The sequence below is a fragment of the Merops nubicus genome, unplaced genomic scaffold (genome assembly GCF_000691845.1).
Source record: "Merops nubicus isolate BGI_N331 unplaced genomic scaffold, ASM69184v1 scaffold37146, whole genome shotgun sequence".
Taxonomy (NCBI): domain Eukaryota; kingdom Metazoa; phylum Chordata; class Aves; order Coraciiformes; family Meropidae; genus Merops; species Merops nubicus.
In genome coordinates this window covers 59,981-73,945 of record NW_008613641.1, presented here as the reverse complement: position 1 = coordinate 73,945, position 13,965 = coordinate 59,981, and the positions used below count along the sequence as shown (strand labels likewise).

General features: G+C 37.8%; 1 protein-coding gene across 1 annotated transcript in view; it reads left to right on the top strand.

Annotated features, from left to right (window-relative positions):
• SRI (sorcin) overlaps positions 1–5,746 on the top strand; it is a 7,703-nt gene extending 1,957 nt beyond the window's left edge. Inside the window, exons 3-8 of the mRNA XM_008941968.1 lie at positions 2,287–2,356; positions 3,107–3,150; positions 4,151–4,298; positions 4,450–4,563; positions 4,991–5,049; positions 5,687–5,746. Of these exons, the coding sequence (XP_008940216.1) occupies positions 2,287–2,356; positions 3,107–3,150; positions 4,151–4,298; positions 4,450–4,563; positions 4,991–5,049; positions 5,687–5,713 (462 nt within the window). The 3' untranslated portion in view covers positions 5,714–5,746. The remainder of the gene's footprint in view (positions 1–2,286; positions 2,357–3,106; positions 3,151–4,150; positions 4,299–4,449; positions 4,564–4,990; positions 5,050–5,686) is intronic.
• The last annotated feature ends 8,219 nt before the right edge of the window (positions 5,747–13,965 follow it).

Sequence of the window (13,965 nt, the reverse complement as noted above, 5' to 3'; positions counted from 1 at the left end):
AAGGTGGAGCCCAAGCTAAATTCTGCTGACCCTGCTGTCAGTTTGCCTGCCAGCAGAGGTGCCTCTGCATCCATGTGCCACCTGGATTTGCACCAGGAATGGGCAGCGGAGCCAGTAAGCGACACTGGAGAAACGAGTAAGCTTCCAGTGTAGGGAGAAGGGGAGGTGGCAGCAAGCAGGATGCCGTGCTGTGGAGAGAGGGTGGCAGGAGCTGGGCCTCAGCAAAGCGTGCACAATGCCCGGGCTTCACAAGTGAAGCGTGGTTACTGCAGGCTGGAGGACCAGTGAGCTAGTGGGTATGGTTCAGTTTGCACTTAAGAGCACTTTCTTAATACTTTCTATCTGTACAAATACTTTTTATTTGTAGAAATCGTTCCTTACTGAAATAAACTGGGTAGCTTTAAAAATGTTATCCTTGGAATTGGAAGAGTCAGTTTTGGAGAACAATGGCTCTGCAGAAGTAAAAGCTCTATAAGGAGATAGTGAGATGGAACAGGTAAATTCTCAGCTGCTTCTACAGACATCCCTGCAAGTCTGTAAAAAGCCATAACTCACAGTTTTCCAGAAGTACTTAGCGTAGATTTAATAAAGCTTTCAGTTATAGTTTGTTGCTCTGTGATGGTTTTATGTGTATATATATAAGATACAATGTTATCTCTGAGCTTTCTTTGAGGTAGTTTGCAACAGAGATCTTGTCTTAGATTTGAGCAATTAGTTTCTTTTGTTTAGAGAAGAAAGTAAAAGGTACTGTTTCAAATCCTTGTGCAATTAATTGAATCTGTCTATCTAGGAAATAATAATTTTCTTTTTTTACTTTGTTCATAAACCCCCTATGCCTTGTCTAGTTGAACTGCTTAAGTTCTACTTTACCAAAAATACGCTTGGCTTTTTTTTACTTTAGTCATGATTACAAATCAGGCTTTTCTGTCTTCCTGCCAATTTTAAAGTTATGCAGATCCTGCCTTTGTTTTAGAAGGCACAAGGGCTTTGAAGAGATTTGCTGCTTAATATGCATGGCAATTTCAAGTAAATTAATTTTCCTGTGAATGTCAAATTTTAAAAACCATCAGTACAGTTAGACTGATGGAGTAGACTGGAAGCAATGTAGAGTTCAGCTACCATTAATTTTACATAGAATCAAAATATTGCTCTTTATTCAGACCTTGTCAAATATCATTTAACATATTAACTACTCTTTGCCTTATAATGATAATGTATATTATAATATATAATGATACTTCATTTCTGAAAGTTACCTAGCTTTGCCATTCCTACCGTGCCATTTAGTAGCCTATCTCTGTTCTTAAGAATTAAAAAAAAAAAAAAAAAAAGACACCTTACTGGATTTAAAAGCATGAAGAAAATGCTGAGGCAAATATATTTCTTTCAAATACAAATCAACTCTATTTTCACTATTTAATGCTTTACAAAAGTCACATCTTTTTTTTATATCTACAGATACAATGTTACATCCTTGAATGAAGTTAAATTATACCCAAACTCTCTGTGACCCATTCTTCACGTTGAGTGTGTGAGAAATGTGAGCTAGAATTCCAGCTCCACTTTTGACATGAACTGCTTTCCATGAATTGGCCCTTTTTTTCTCTGTTGGCCCTGAGCAGGATTCCTTGGAAGACAGTAATTTTCCAAACCATGCAGATTAGGTATCTTTTCTGGGTTGGTTCTGGTTTTCTTTCAGAGTTCCTTGCTTTCTGCTTTTGTTCTGCTAATAACTTACTATGCCCCCAGACCATTTATTTTTTTTATATATATTTGCAAGTCTTAGGGCTGTCTTGAGAAGAGGATATTTATGATCTGGGATCCAGGTTTCCTACTCCAGCAGTCATATCGTAAACATATAATCTGAAGTGACTACAATACCTACAGAGTTAAAATTAGTACTTTAAAGAAAACTATCTCTCTGTTCAACATTTTGCACCTTAGTTTCTATGCAGCTGGCTCTCAAGTGTATGCCACCAATATTTGATGTGGGTTTGTTTAGGTTTTTTTAGAAGTTAAGTTTACAGCAAACCTGCCAATCCCGTTCATTTTTTAAATACATCACTGGATGGGCGAGCTCATGCATATTGCACAGGTAGCAGCTAAAGAAACGTTGTCACAGGTACAGGTTATAAAAGGCAGTTTTTGTCATGCAGCAGACAGGTAATCCGCTGTTTTTTGAAAAGGTAACTAATTTAATGCCACTGAAAGGGTGGGGGTACTGGGAATAACCAGCCTGGGAGAGGGAATTAAAACAATAGCTGATACATGTTCTGTTACCAACAGGATGGACAAATAGATGCTGACGAGCTGCAGAGATGTCTCACCCAGTCGGGGATCGCAGGCGCCTACAAACGTAAGTTGGTGATTTAAATAAACGAACCCCACCCAGCCCTAGAGCATACTAATTCTTCTGCCATCTACTAGGAAACACTTGTAGTTGTGCCTTCTGCAGAGTTTTGTTTATTTGGATGGTAAATGGACTTTCTTTCCATATGCACCACCTTGAAATGTAAATTCTCTGCATTCAGTTTTGAGCATATAGGACTTCCCTTTTCAGCCTCCTTAGTTCCCCACTGCTGAGCTGTGAGAACCAAGAACTAGCAATTGGAGAAGTGTTTTGTTTTGTAATGGACAGACAATTCTTTAAAAGGTGTTTTACTTTGTTTTTAAATGGAGCTTTGATGTTAACCAAAAAATTCTGTGGCAGGACTCCTCTATCTGGATACCTAGAGTTCAATTTACAAAACTGAGCTTCTTTCTGTGAGTAAAACCAGCTTGTTCAAGTGGTGTCCATGATGAAATATAAGTGAACACTCTGAAACCCAAAACCCTTATGGACTGAGATCAGAGGACGTGAATTTTAAATATAACTTGAATTGCCTCCAGATTGTCTGCTGTCAGTTTTTCTAATAAGTAATGTTTAAAAGCTCTTATTTGGATCAAAATATGGTATGGCTGTATACAGTGGAAGCAATTACTTAGGATTTTATACATTGTAATATATTATCAGTATATAAGAAAAAGGAATTTAAAATTTTACAGTAAGACAAGCAAAAGTGAAAATAATTATTGTATTTTTCGTTTTTTTTCCTAATTTAAACAGCTTTCAACTTGGAGACTTGCAGACTCATGATTTCGATGCTGGATGTATCCTTTACTATCAAATGTAAACATTTTTGATTAGGTAAGCAAAGATGAGAGGAGGCCAGAAATGCTTTGCAATTGCTATTCTGCCTTCATTTGGTAGGTTTTGTGATCATTAGGACTAGGGAAGCACAAAATTCCATTCTTACTTATTTTACAGGATGAAATAATTACGATAAATGAGGCTCTCTTGGTGACTGATGTTACGACAAGTGGTGTCCCTCTAAGCCAAGGGGACAACTCCTCCACTGAATGTATGAAAAGTCAGGTCTGGCAGCCCTGAATGGAGTTTTGTACGAGTCACTCATCATGCTTTTCAAACTGGACAACATTCTAATCCTTCCTAATGGATTGTGCATTTGTACCACACCACCTGAAGACAGTCTCAGTACCTCTAAATCCTGTTCCTTGAATGAATCAGTTTTTGAGTATCTAATGGGACAGTACATGGCATTCAGCAGTAGGAGGACCTCTGGAAGACTTGGGTGTACTGTGAATGGTTGGAACCCTAGGAGTTTTTTAGTCAAAATTTAAATTGTCATGTTCAAATAAATGTTTTGCTGTTAGCTCACCTTGAACAAATTGCTTAGAATACGAGAGAGCGGATATTATTCTAACTTAAAGTAATTTTTCATTTGGCATCTTATTTTTATTTTGGATATGTGTTTTATTGGTAATAATTACGCAGTGGCAGGTAAAAGAGAAGTGTGTCAACTAAGTTAAACTCATGAAGAGCAAATAGTTTTATCAGTTTTCACTGAGAAGTGGGTAGAGCAAGTTCTCTGACTTTTACTTTTGGTCAATAGTAGTGCCTCAGTCTGTGCTGTGGGATGCTTTAGTTAGTTTTCTACCAGAAAACTTGATAATAGTAAAGTATTGTTAATATTACTGTTCAAGAGAGTTTTTAACTACAGATGATAGCAAATATAAATTTCCACTGTAGAGAGGGCTTTGTTTGTTTGTTTTTTAAGTTAAGAAATGTTTTTCTTAGCTTTGGAATCAGAGGGATATGTCTAGCACACTGGGATTTAATGAGTTTAAAGAACTCTGGGCTGTGGTCAATGGCTGGAAGCAACACTTCCTAAGTTTTGACAACGATGGAAGTGGTACAGTGGATCGTCAGGAACTGGAGAAAGCCTTGATGAATATGGGTAAGCTGTAAAATGTTCTTGCTTCTGATGCTGACTTAGTGTTTCCCAGGACCATCCTGCAGTAACTGACACATGATGTTTCCCATTTAAAATGTGTTGGGTTCTGTTAACTTACTTATTTTTTCAAAATAGACTTTTTATTTTGAAACAGGATTTAGACTGAGCCCACAGGCAGTGACTGCGATCACCAGGAGATTCAGCACTCGTGGAAAAATTACATTTGATGATTACATTGCCTGTTGTGTGAAACTCAGAGCTCTCACTGGTATGATGGGTTACAGCCCTGTTACTGTCCACCACGTCATATATACTTACTTAGTAAAATCTGATACCAAGTTCAGCTTTATGTACCACAAAATAGATTACTTTCTATAGACTTAACAGGCAGAATATTATGAGGTTTTAAATCCTCATTGAAGAATGGACTTAAAACTAATGCATGGTTTATTCCAGAGACTAGAAGAGTTATGTTATCAAAACTGGACACCGTATTTATTAACAGAACATAAAAGTGTTGTATATGATAGATATGAAAATCAAGAACAGGAAATGAATCGCAGTGTTCTTCATGAGTTCTCATTCATGTAACTTGGGGAATTTTATGAAAGTACTGTGCATTTAAAAAAAAAAATTACTAACAGTAATAGTTCTTACCTGTTTACTGTTTTGTTCTTTGAATGCATTTTTTGCAGAATGTTTTAGAAGAAGGGATACAACTCAGCAGGGGTTTGTGAACTTCCAGTATGATGATGTAAGTGAACTTTAAGGTATCAGTTAAAATTACAGAGTAAAATTAAAGACAGACTTAAACAGTAATGATGAGTTGGTGCCTGTCTCCCCTATCCTTGTGGTGTTACTAGAAAGCACAAAGGTTCCAGTTTTGTTGGGTATTGTCTCAAAAAGTTTTTACATGTTTTATAGAGTTCTATAAAATGTTAGGAATTTTCATCTGGACTTCTTACCAGCGTGGTTCAAGGAGATTTAAGAAGCTACATCACTTGCTGATATCACTTTCGGTGACTTTTTTTTCCTGTTTTAAGGATTGGTGTAGGCATTTTCCCCAGGAGAGGCTGAGGAATTTGCAGTGGGGACAGACACAAATCAAAGTCAAGCTTGTAGGTCCTGGCTTCCTGGTCACATCTATACAGAAAAAGGAGAACACTAGATTCAAATATTCCTGGCTTTTTTGTTGTAATTATTAAGGAGATGATTTTTTTTAAGTAACTAATTAGTTAATTAGCTAATGCTAATTTTCATATAAGTTTCAAAGCTTTGTTGTTCAAGGGCTGAATTTGTTTACAGAAAAGGGTAGTGACTTGATATTTGCAGAGAAAAAGTGCAAACTTGTTCTCTACCATGCATCTAATAAATGGTTATTCTTTTTTCAGTTCATACAGTGTGTCATGAGCGTCTAAATCAAAAGGAAGCAAGCCGTGGATGGTGATGATGATCATGATTAACATTCCAGTTTGTGCTTTGCTTTGCCAACTCATGCAATGATTGTGTATCTCAACATTGGAAATTGCATATTTTAGGAAGCAATCGCTTTACACACTTGCATTGTTTTTTTAATTTTTACAATTAATATAAACTGCTCATGTACTGTTGTCATAACTTCCAACTTGTGACTATTAAAGATATTTTTATTTTCATAAACTTGCAATTCGTATATAACTCAAATTATACAGATAATAAATTTTCCTGTAATTTGTTCACCTTTTTCCCCTGATCTACAAAAAACAGTTCCAGGAGTGCAAGGCACCTTTTTCTTTCTTAAACAGTATCATGCGTATGACATAAGATGATACATATTCCTTTGTCTTTGACAGGGCAAGACAGATGTAAAAACTGCAGGAGCTTTTGCAATGATAATTTTATGCAGGTCTGTTAGAACCTCAGTAAGTTTGAGTTGCTTATTTTGATAGGTAGCCATTTTCAAGGTGCAGTCTGTGACACCGTGCACGGAGTGCCAGGTGACCTGTTGGAGCTTCTCATAAGCGGGCCTGTGACAGAGCGTGGCAGAGAACTCTTGTAGCAGGATGCTCTTGCGTAGGGGGCTTTCATTTCAGTAAAATCCTTGCGCTGTGTCACTATATAAAACACTTTTAAACATACAAAACTGATACTGTGTCAGTTTAACTTTCCCTTTAACAGTGACCATCTAAGCTGACAGATTTCAGTTATGTGTACATAAATGTTTCTATCTATCTCCTCCACTTTGAACCCTAACAAGCAGCCTTCCTGCCTCTATATGCCAACAAACATGTAAGGGCTAAAACCGTCTTGGAAATATTTTTGCTGGATTACTATCATCTCAGATCACAGCAGAAATTACCACTGCTGTAGAGTTTACATGGAAGCAGATACAGAAAGGCAAGACTTTTTCCTGAGATTTTTCAGGGAAAAAAACGGGGGGTTTGTTTGATGGGGGTTTTTTTAGTTGATTTTTTTGTTTAGTTTTGTTTTTGAGGGGAAGATTGACATTGCGTGGGAATGTGTGTATGGAGGTAGTTCAATCTTTGTTCCAATGAAATACGGTAAAGAAACTGTAATGAATTTTGGTCATTTCTACCTACCACAGAGGAGTGACAGATGGTCTTTTGCTAGCCTTGTAAATGCAAAGCATGCTTGAAGAATGTTAAAAGGAACTTATTTCTTATATTAGTTGTTCAGAGCACTTTTGGGGAGGAGCCTTTGCACTAAGGAATGAAAGCAAAACAATGCATGCATGCATCTGTATAGATACATGGGTATATATGTCACTGCACAAACAACAGGAACAATCCTCAGAGCAGAAATATTGCATGAAGTTACTGTTTTATAATATAAATATTGTTTATAGAAGTATATAGTTAATTTTATTTTATTGCTAAGAATACTGTAAAATCCAGGCCTTTCATTTCTGGGCTATAAATTCAAATCTGGCTTGTCTCATATAAAGTACTTTTTGCTTAAATTCAGAATCCTTTGGATATTGCTTCTAGTGTAATTTCAGAAGCTTGTTCTCATTCTGCCATCAAAATTTAATTTTAAAGGCACAGAAATTATTATACTTCTACATTCTGATAATTGTACATTGACCCGTAGCATGTAAAGTTGGGAAACAGCCACGGGATGCTACAGAAAGCATTGCTAACAATGACTGCAGTCCAGAAAAGTTTGTCTTGAGTGAAGTAGTCAACAGCTCTGCTGCAGTTTGAAACTTAAGCCAGCTGGTAAGGTCAGTAAGAGCATGAAGCAAAGGCTGCTCTTCCCCTAGGGTTTTGATCAGACCATTTTGCATAAATACAATATCCTTACACTGATTGATTTTACCCTAAAAACGATGAGACATCTTTACCAAAATGCTCATTACCCACACAACTTCTCTTATACTTTTGCTTAATTGTGTTTCTGGTCTTGTGCTGGGGATGGCTGGGATGGAATTAATTTTGGTTATAGCAGCCCACAGACTGTTGTGTGTTAGGTCTGTCCTAAACCAGTGCTGTGGCTGAAGTAGCACTGACCACACGCCCGTGCTTTCGCTGCTGCCGCTGAGCAGCGCTTGGACTGCACCGGGGTCTTCTCCCTTCCTCACTCCCAGACCCAAGTGAGGAGGGTAAGGGTGAGCAAGAGGCTGGGAGGGAGGGCAGGGGCAAAAGCTGGTTCTGATGGACCAAGGGGATATTCCTATTCCATACCACATAATATCATGCTTAGCAGGGCATGGGTCAGTGAGCCTAGGGGGGAGGGAGTAGTGGGCAGCAGCAGCTGATGCTTAGCTGCCAGCTGAGGTTAAACCATGACGGCAATAAATCGTGCTGAGAATTATTAGTGAAATATATGGGAGTAAAACTGCACTAATAAATAAAATCTTGGCTTGAAAAATGTGTTTAGCTTATTTTGCATACTTGGAGGTTTTTCTTGGGAGGAGGGTTACTGGGGATTTTTTTTTAATGATAAACATAACAGCTGTCTGGAGCAATGAAAAAAGAGGACCCGTAACAAACAGGCTTAAGTCTTGGATTTCCCCAGGCTGAATTACTGTTCTGGCACCAGCCAGCTGCTAGGCAGTGAGATGCTGCAAGAACTACGAACCAATAGGGTTTTCCTCAGGGATCTCTAAACACAAAACAGAGGAAACTGGAGAACAAATTGCTCCAATACCTCGAACAAATTCTACCTTACCCAAGAAAGAAGTGCTCTTTGTTCTCCATAAGCATTTAAAAAATCCATGATATTCATAGAGACTTGATAGAATAAATCGTCTTGTCATGTTTAGACATAAATATAGTTGCTAAGGAGTGACCACAGAATTTTCTGTCATACAGCCAAAAAAGAGCCACCTGAAACCTATGGGAAAATTGCTTCCCCATTAAGAGCAGATTCAGTGGGCTCTTTGAATATGCAAGTTACCTGCTTTAGAGGAACAGTAATCACTCAGAGGCTCCCCTTTCCCACAAGGAAGGATGCCTGTACGACACTAAGTGGGTGATTGCTCTTGACTTTTGCGTAAACAATATGGAATACTTTAGAATATATTTTTACTAGATTACCCTCAGACATGCAAACCTAAGGAACAATAATTTTAGACTCTCCTTGAGAACAGTAAGACTGTAAGACAAAGATTGAGAAGCTCAGAATCATTTTCACCCTGAAATTTGAAAAATAACATTTGTATTCTATTAAAAATAGCATCTGTGCTCTATTATTAGCCATTAGCCTATTTTTTCCCAACATCCTTTTATTTTTTTTTTAACAGAGACCTATAAAAGAGGAAGTGCTAAATACAAGGACTGTAAGGACAAAATACACACAACAGTCTTAGTCATTGAAAGTCACTTTACTGATGTTACAATATGTTAGTAACATTGAAAACCACAGGCATTTGTATTAAATACTCTCAAAGAAGTGGATACTGTAATGCTGTTATTAAAAGTGAGCAGGAATTTAGAACCCCAAATTACAATGATTTGATTTTATAAAAGCAACATTTTGCTTAGCTACATGGAAGCCAGATTCATTTACTTCAACAGCCCAATGTCTCTAATGTTTATGACAAAAATATCACACTCAAAGCTACAACGTTGTAAATTGCAATGCTTCGTTTGGTGTTTGTCAAAATCTTACACTTCTATTACATCAGATATGATTTTTACAGGATTTTAGTAAAGACAACACTATGGATCAGTTGTTTTTGCGAATACTAGCCCAGCCCCAGTGGTGAAACACAATTCCCCTTGCCTCTAGATGTCTTACCAATAAGGGCTAGTATAAGTGAAAAAATAGATAACTTTTTTTTTTTTTACAGCAATGCCCAAGGTAAATGTTAGCATAAAATGAAGCTGGCAGAGCCAATTGGTATGTACTACCCCAAAAGCTTTGCTGAAAGAACTGGTCATACTGTAAATAGTGTTTTCTCCAATGGATTAAAAATTCGGCAATGCTTTGCTATTCTGAAAAAAATATTTTGCATTTATGCAACAATAAAAATAAGTACTGTATTCTATATAAAACACTACCTATTTTAATATATCTTTACCCTTAAGAAAAGAAAAAAAAGGTTATATATTCACAGTTTGAATACGTTCTGGACTATTTCCAAGCATAAAATACGTAAAGTCTCTACACAGGCAGTAAGCAGGAGTCCTCATACTGATAATCAAAATAAATCAGCATATACAGAGCCTTACAATATTGCATGATTAGCTGCTAGCACCACTATACTTGAAAGGTCAGTCAGGCCTATATACAGAATTTCTAACGTGGTTGTAAAAATAGACACTTCATGCTAAAGTTAGAATATATAAGGTCTTAAGGCCTCATGTTAAGTTGGGTTTTTTTTAACCCAAACTTTTTTATTCAGAGGAACAGAGAAACAGAAAAAAACATTAACTTGTTTTATGCTCTACTAATTAAAAAGTGTAAGACACCTATACTTCTCCCATAGAGAATGTTTCTTTTCAACTGTCCTGCGCTTACTTTCCCCAGGCTTCCTCATCTCATCTCATTCAGAGTTCTAGTGCAATTGCAGCCTGTCTACATAGCAGATGTTTTAAACAGTTTAGAGCTGGCTTAGCTACAGTGGTTTTAAAACTGGTGTAGATTGGATTTTAGAGAACTAAAATTGCCAGACCTGGCTAGGTGAGCCAATTTTCACATTGGGTACAAAGTTTCTCAAATGTGTTCTGAACTTCTTTTTACTGCTTGTTTTGGTTACTTGGCTGAGATAACTTACTAATGTTGACTGTTGCAGTGCTTCCCTGAATAGTTGCAGAGAGCTGTTGCAGAATGACAAAGCACCACGTGCTGGGTGTATGAGCTACTGTTTCCAAAGCTTTAGTTTACATCAGCATCCATACCTGAGGCACCAGAAATGTTCTCCATCAACCGATTTGGGAGATACTTGGGGCAAAGGAGTTTTCTAGTGTAGTTAACAGAAACTATCACTTCCTTTCTGTTTTTGGTGAAATCACACTTAAAAGAGTCCTATCCGTGCTGCAGCTTTGTCTACACTATCAGTTTCACTGTTTTTTCCTGCTCTAGCAGGATAACAGTTAGGTACACACAGGAATGTTACCCTACCGTGCAGTCAAGCTGTATATATGTGTGCAGTTTACTCAGACTGGTCTTCACAACACCTGACCAAAGTCAATCCCACACTGCTGATATGGTTTGGAAGCCATGCAGAGCGGGTCACCAGATCAGCAGTCTGACAGATAATCCATTCCAGGGGGAAAAGAAAAAGTACCTTCAGGGACCAAAATGCTCAGGCTCTCTAAAAAGAAGGTAAATAACCTCATACTGTGGTTGAAAACAGTGTCCCAAACAGTCTGCTACTGATGCAGACACTAAAAGAAGTGGATGATCTTCAGAGCTGGAGCAAGAGAAACAGGACACAACTTTCAGCTTAAAGAGGCTGAGCCTTCAACAGTGTTAGAGGGGGAGAAGGACACAGAATGGCTGAGTGACCAAATTGTTTTACCAGTTCTTATGGTTTAATCCCAGCTGGCAATGAAGCAACACACAGCAGCTTGCTCAGCCCCCCACAGCAGGATGGGGGAAGAGAACTGGAAGAATAACAGTGAGAAAACTCGTGGATTGAGATATCAGTTTAATAATTGAAATAAAATGTAATCATCATCATAATAATAAATTATAATGAAAAGGGAAATAGAGACATAGAATTAAAACCTAAGAAAGCAAGTGATGCAAATGAAAATAAGTGCTCACTAGTAACTGACCAATGCCCAGGCAGTCCCCAACCACCCCCACCAGTCCCCCCAACCTTCTCCCTAGTTTATGGCTGAGTGTGATGCCATATGGTGTGGAATATCCCTTTGCCTAGTTGGGTTCAGCTGTGTCCCCTCCCAACTTCTTGTGCACTCCCAGTCTCCTTGCTGTTGGGGTGGTGTGAGGAGCAGAAAAGGCCTTGACTCTGTGTAAGCACCACCCAGCAACAGCTGAAACATCCCTGTGTGAACACTTCTCACCACAAACCCAAAACATGGCCCCACGCTGGCTACTATGTTGAAAATTAACTCTCCCCCAGCCAAAACCAGCACATCACTGCAAACTGCACATGACATGGGGCTCCATCACCTGCACTGTAGGAAGAGGAGATGAATTAACAGCACTGGACAGACTTTATCCAGGCCACTGTGCGGAAAGGTGACTAACTTAGCAGCTTTTTGATCTTAGCCAATTAACAGAAGAGGCTGGTAGTGGATGTAATTATCACTCATGTAAATGCCTTTCAGTGTGAGTGGAAAGGGGATGGAAGAGAACAGAACAGGAGCTTGCTGAGTTTTACAGCGGAGCGTGACAAGTTTGCTTACAGCAGGGAGGTATGGGATTCAGTGACAGAGCAAGTCTTAAGAGCTATCTTGTTATCCCATAGGATTATGGAGTCTTGTCAGTTTTTCATGTTACATCCTATCCTATTCATTAACAAATTCATTAGCAAAATTACTGCAAATTTGGTGAGAATTTGTAGTATATGCGTGCCTCTAATAGTGTATGTACCTGTTCTTAGTTGGGTTGGTTCTGAAAACACCTGTCACACTGGTACTGACAAGAGCGCTCTGTTCATTTGAAAACAGCAACAAGAATTCAGGTAGGAGGACTTCAGTACACTGGCTATTGACCCAATTTCTTTCTGATATTAATTCAGGCTATGGCTCAAATGTCCATTTGCTCATTAGCATAATCAAAATTATCTAATGAATACACCAGCTTAGGAATTTCAACACCGCATAAATCAGGAACTCTTCAATTACTCAGAAGCAGCTATCCTCAAAACCAAGTAACTATAAATCAGGTAACCAGCAAGTAGTAACTTAACTTCACAATATAAGCAAAGATAGGCTGCATACAAAACCACATGTAAATCATCAATTGCAACCATTTTTGGTATTTGCCTGAGCACGTTCACCAAAAGTCTATATTATTAGATTACTGAAGTTCTTATGTCAACAAATCCAGAATTAGCAGGTTAATTTTTACTTGCTAAACTGTGGCATCATTATGCAGCATTATTATTAGGGTATGATCTCTACTCTCCAGTCTCCATCAGTTAGTCATATTAATTTTATTTTCAATTATACAAGATTCTGCTCTCATGTTGAAATCCGTAGCGCTAACTTAAGTACAGCTCATCCCGCAAGCCCTATGTTCACATGGACAATTACTTCTATTTGAGAAGAACAGATAATGTCCTCACTTCAACAGGCGTTTACAGCATAGTTGGCAATAACTAGTTCATTTACTAAAATAAAAATAAAATTAAAACATGAGTTGCAATGAGTCAAAGTGACTGAGCTATGTTATTGACAATACAAATGCTCTGGTTTAGACTGGATGAGGTATTATACGGCAATTTATATTGCTATTGCCACTGTAACTAACTACAATGGATAAAAATATTTGCAAACTTCACGGTTATTATCTGGCAACTTTCCAACACACTATATTTTAGAATTAGGAACTTACAGAATGTAAGCAAACAACTTCTCTCTTTGTCTTCCACTGGCTTTGGAGGCTCACACAGCCCTGCCAGTTCAGGTTTTCTGCAATGACAAGGTCTCTAAGTTACCAAAATGATGCAAAATTTTCTGCAGAAGAATTTTGTAAAACCTTAAGTCCACTCTAGACCATCAAAGTGAAAGTCGGTATTTATTTAACTTAAACTTAGTGATCATAACTAGAGTTCCAGTCACTACATATCTCCAAACATGAAAGTGACTGCTAAAGTTACAACACACACAAAACTGTATCATCATATCCTACAAATGAATTATACCAAAACAAGAGAGAAGCTGAAAATACATACTATATTGAAAGTACAGTCAGGAGAGCCATTTTTTTTTTTTTTCAAAACAAGACACTATGAACATTACACAGAGCCAGTATATTATATCCCATTCTGTTTGCCAAATGCTGCTGCTTCTTGATAAGGCAAAATGGAAAGGGAAGAATAAACAGTGGTAAACATAAAATATGCACAGAAATCTCACAGGATTATTCAAAATTACATGCCAGTTTGTATCCAGACAAAATACCATAAAAGGCACATGATGAACAGTCCAGTCAATAAAGACAAGATACTAATATGGTAGGGAAAACCAGCTTCAGGTGACAGAGTAACACAGTGGCTATTGGCTTAGCATAATGTTCTAATGCGGGGGAA